Source organism: Eretmochelys imbricata, chromosome 14, assembly GCF_965152235.1.
Source record: "Eretmochelys imbricata isolate rEreImb1 chromosome 14, rEreImb1.hap1, whole genome shotgun sequence".
Taxonomy (NCBI): Eukaryota; Metazoa; Chordata; order Testudines; family Cheloniidae; genus Eretmochelys; species Eretmochelys imbricata.
Window position 1 is genome coordinate 23,851,658 of NC_135585.1, and position 4,729 is coordinate 23,856,386.

The window sequence follows — 4,729 nt, forward strand, 5'->3', positions numbered from 1 at the left end:
AGCAAAAGTGGATGTCTTTCAAAATGATCTGGTGAAGCACAAAAAGACATTACAGGCTTGACGCAGGTTTTACCGGGGGAGTTATCTGGCCTGTGTTATGCAGGAGATCATAGTAGATGATCATAGTGGTCCCTGCTGGCATTGGACTGTATGACCCTGTGAAAGTGACAACCTCCTAGCTTACCCTGTGAGGGCTGCTCTGTGCATGGAGAGGAATGGGCTGGTGTCTTAGGTGTCAACTTGGCAAAAAACACCCTTGTGTTGGCACTGTCAGTCTCAGCAGGGAAGCAAAGGACGGAATGGGTCATGGAGACTGAACTCCGGCCCCAACCCTGCAGGGCAGGGCAGAGGCATGTTGTAGGGCAGGCATGCCCTGCTGCTGCTGCGGGTTTTGCAGCATTTCAGTGATTAAACAGATGACTGCGGTCTCCCGAGCTGAGAGATGAGAAGAGATGGCATCATACCTTATGGGAAAACCCAGAAAGGGTGGTGGGGCCAACACAACCAGTCTTCAGTGTACGAAATGTTCAGCTGGTTTGTGGAGAGCCTCAATCTTTAGTTTACCTACCTACCTACCTGATTGCACACGCACCACTGTGAATCTGACTGTCCTTGAAACCTGCTCCCAATTCTCCCCTCTGACCTGACTTCACCCCATTTTTTCACTCTATCTGGCTTTTCCCATGGTGCGGGAGCACCTCCTTTCTGAGTGGCATGGGCAGGTTGGTAGCTCGTGGCCTGGCTGTACATCACACACACTGATGAGCTTTTTAGCTGCTTCCGGTGAAATCTGGAGGTCCTCCTGGGCCAGAGGGTGCATTTCCTAGATGGCTTGTTGTGTCTGCCATCTGGCACTGGGCAGGGTTAGCCAGCCCTAGCTATGGATTGGCTCATTTTCTCTTCATATTTTGCATTCAGAAACTGTTGCTCCAGGCAGCCAAAAGCCCAAAGCAGCTGAGATTCTTGTGAAGAACATTCTTCCAGAAATGCCTCACCAGAGCACCCTAATATATATAGCACTCCACAATTGTCTCACCCATCCATGAGAGAAGGAGGGGATGGCTGCACCTTTCTCCCAGGGCCAGGCCACCGCAGGGAGGAGAGATGGAGAAGACAGGAGGTCAGTGGGGAGACAGGACAGGGAAGGAGTCAGAAGATGAGGCTACTGTATTTATTGTGGGCATGTGGATTGGGAGTTTGGGGGCCATAGCCAGTTGGAAGACAGGGAATTAGAGTAGCCAGTCAGAGGGCAAGGGAGAGACAATGGGAAGCACAGAATATTAATGACCGGATGTGATCACTGGTACCTGGGTCTAGCTGCTGTCATTGCTATTTGTTATTGATGCCCATCGTTTCTCTTTCCCCCAGGTGCAAAGCATGTGACTGACATGACTGGGATATCTGAGACTCACACCAGCAAGGAGAAGCCCCTTGGTGAGTGCCCCGTGTGTTATGAGAAATTCCACCCGCTGGAGGCTGCCCAGAGGACACTGAGATGTGGACACACCTTCTGCCACGACTGCCTGGTGAAATGCTTGCTTTCCTCCAGGCTAGACGGGCAGGTCCAGAACAATATCATCTGCCCTGTCTGCCGCTATGTGACGTTCCTCAGCAAGAAGGTGACCCGCTGGCCTCCTAAACCAGGGGAGTCCCCCAAACCTGTGGAGCTGACTCTCTCACCCTCCTTGTTGCCCCACCTACGAAAGTCAGCGCCAGACAACACCTTGGTGGTCCCCAGCCATTTTGTGATGCCAGTGCAGAGCTATGGCAGGAGTGACAGCATGAGTGGCATCCCCATGGACTCAATGGCCATGCCGGGCAGCCTGGCTCGGGAAGCCCATGTCTTCATGATCAGTGATCATGGGATGCCGCTGGTGGAGGAGAGCTGTAGGTCAGTGGTTAGGGGACATGGCACAGAGGTGCCAGAGTCAGGGGCATCCATGAGTTCCCTTGGGATGTGGTGCTGCCAGTCACCCATTATACTGGCTGTTCTCCTCATCTTGACAGTTGCCCTGTTGGCGGCCGTGTTCCCTTGGGTCCTGTTGGTGAAGAGGAGTTTCTGAGTGGGACTGGAGAATGCTCCAAACAGGACCCAGGCAGAGAGCTGTGCCTACAACCCAACACTCGCAGAGATACCCAGTGCCCCCAGGTGAATGCCCCCTTCTCTTGGGAATAACCCAGGATCCTTGGATTGTCTGCAATATGGAAATCCTGCAGGCGGCCATGATGCAAATACCTGTGGGCTTGCTGGCCAGTGCTTGTGTGGGAGACCTCTGAGGAATGCCCAGAGGCTGCAGGAAATGGTGCCGCGACTTAGCAGGTGTTGCACTTCCTTCTGACTGAGGGGGTAAACTGGTGCCCCGGTGAGATGCTGGGGGCCATGCGCCAGAGTAAGTGGGCGGGTGGTGCTGAGACAGCTCCGGGGCACAGAGCTGGCAGAGGTGCCGCCTTGGAGCCAAGAGGCCATGCCAAAGACTTGGACGCTTGTGATAAACGCGTTCAGACACCAAGTCACAGGACAGAACGCTGCCCGAGTCACCATAGAGGCACAAGAGGCACCGGCCTTGTTACGTTCGGTGTGATTATTTCACAGTCCTAGAACAGTTGCCACTAAAGTGTCTGGGATGTTGGTGGTGGACAAGGTTGCCTCAATTAAACATCCTCAGTGATGTGAGTTTGTTAGTCTGTTTTCTCCCTAGTGGACATTATACCCCTAGCGCCCCAAGGTGCTCAGATGTTGGCTCTGGCTGGTTCTGTGCAGTGGGGACAGGCAAAGCCCGTGGAGCTCTGGGAATGCCGCGACACCTTGCTGGGTTACAGACTCGTTAAAGAGCGGGCCTCAGCTCCCCGGTAACTTGAAGTCTTGAGGGTTTTCCTCAAAGATAATTCAGTTGAAGGAAAAGCCCTCTAGCTACAGGGCAGCCTGTGCCATGGAGCCAGATCCCCTCCCTGCCCCACAAAGCTGGGCTGGCACAAGGAGGAGCCCTGTGCATGGCAGAGTCTGTATCTCTGTATGAATCTCTCTGCTTGTCTCTGCTGCGCTGCCCCCGCCTCTGGGCCTGTGTGGCTCAGACTGACACCATTCACCAGGTAACACCTGACCCCACAGCTCTCTCTGTCTGCTGTCTGCTCCATTTCCCACCCTGGCTTCCTCCCTCTCTGCACCTCTGCTCCTTCTCTAGCAGCCTCTCCACTGGGGAAGGCAAACCCGCTAACGTTTGGGATCCAGCCGGACTGTTGAGCCCACGAGGGCCGACACCAGGGGCACTGTCTGCAGACAGGCAGGGTGAGTTCTCATGGCACTACGGCGCACATTAAGGGGCTCCCCTGGTCGGTTGAGGCTCTCTCTGCCAGGCAAGGTGCAGGCTGTTCTTGCTATGGATCTGACTGTCAGTGTGCTACACAGCTGTGAGCAGGGGGCTTGCCACGCACACAGATCTCTCTCTCCCTCCGCCACTGAAAAACAGGGATGGAAAACAGATGAGCAGGAAGGAATGCACCAGGCCTGCTGCCCTCTTGGGACCGCCATGTTCATCTCTCCACTATGGTCCAACTGTCTGACCCCTCACACCGCCTTGGGCTCTGCAGTGGCCCAGGGTCCCTGTCAATCTCCTATGTCTGCTTGGGGCATGTGAGTCACCTCCCAGTGCAGAGATCTCTCCTGGATTCTGGGGGACGCAGCAAAGTCCCGCTAGGCTGCTCCTGCACAGACACATCTACCTTTCTAACAGTGGCTGCTCTGTGAATGGCCTCACTGGGGAAGCCTGGCTGTGTGGACAAAGGCGCATTGCTGGGAGGGTGATGACTCTGGAGCATGTTGGACAGTTGCATTGAGGAACTGAAGATAAAAATCCCTGTCTCTTAGCATTCCCCTCCTGCCCCTCAGCTCCGGCAGCTCCTGCCTGGCCACCACATTCCCCGCCCCCTGCCCAGATGTCCCCTCTTCTTTCCCAGGGCCCTGGAAATTCCCTCCCACCTGTCTGTCTCCCAGATACCTGGTCCTGACCTGGAGAACTAGGGACAAGCAGTGGGGAGGTTTAGAGACATTTCTGTGAGGCCAGGCAGGGTGTCTAGCTGCCAGGAGGTAGGATGGTTTGGGAATCCCAGAATCAACCTGCTGCTGGAAACCTTCCTCGGTTTCCCTTAAAGGCCCCTGTTCATGGTAGCTCCTGGTCCTATCAAATGGGCAGGCTCCTGGTGTCCTGCCCCCAGTGTCCTTAGGGTTAATATTGCACAGTTTACAACCATGCTGTGATGAATGGAGCTGGATAGCTTCACTGTAAAACAAAAGATAAACTAATCCGCCTTGCCTGGCTTACCTATACTGGTTGCAATATTGGAGACTTGGATTAGGATGGGTTGGAGAAGATGGATTTCTGTCTGGCCTCTCTCGGTCCCAAGAGAGAACAACCACCTAAACAAAGAGCACAAACAAAATCCTTCCCCCGCCCCCAAGATTTGAAAGTATCTTGTCCCCTTATTGGTCCTTTGGGTCAGGTGCAATCCAGGTTAGCTGAGCTTTTTAACCCTTTACAGGTAACAGGATGTTGCCTCTGGCCAGGAGGGATTTTATAACACTGTATACAGAAAGGTGGTTACCCTTCCCTTTATATTTATGACACCCTCTGAGGGAGATCTCTGATCCAGATGACATGCCTCCTCATGGCAGTCTGGTGCTGATGTGGATGTGTTAAACTAGCTGTTGAATTCCCTATTAGGAGCATGGAAA

The 4,729-nt window shown here is 53.9% G+C and overlaps 1 protein-coding gene across 1 annotated transcript; it reads left to right on the plus strand.

The window, feature by feature from the left end:
• The first annotated feature begins 1,104 nt into the window (after window positions 1-1,104).
• RNF222 (ring finger protein 222) lies at window positions 1,105-2,063 on the plus strand. Its single transcript, XM_077834347.1, has 2 exons — window positions 1,105-1,120; window positions 1,369-2,063. Exons 1-2 carry the CDS (start codon window positions 1,105-1,107, stop codon window positions 2,061-2,063), a joined length of 711 nt encoding a protein of 236 aa, XP_077690473.1.
• The last annotated feature ends 2,666 nt before the right edge of the window (window positions 2,064-4,729 follow it).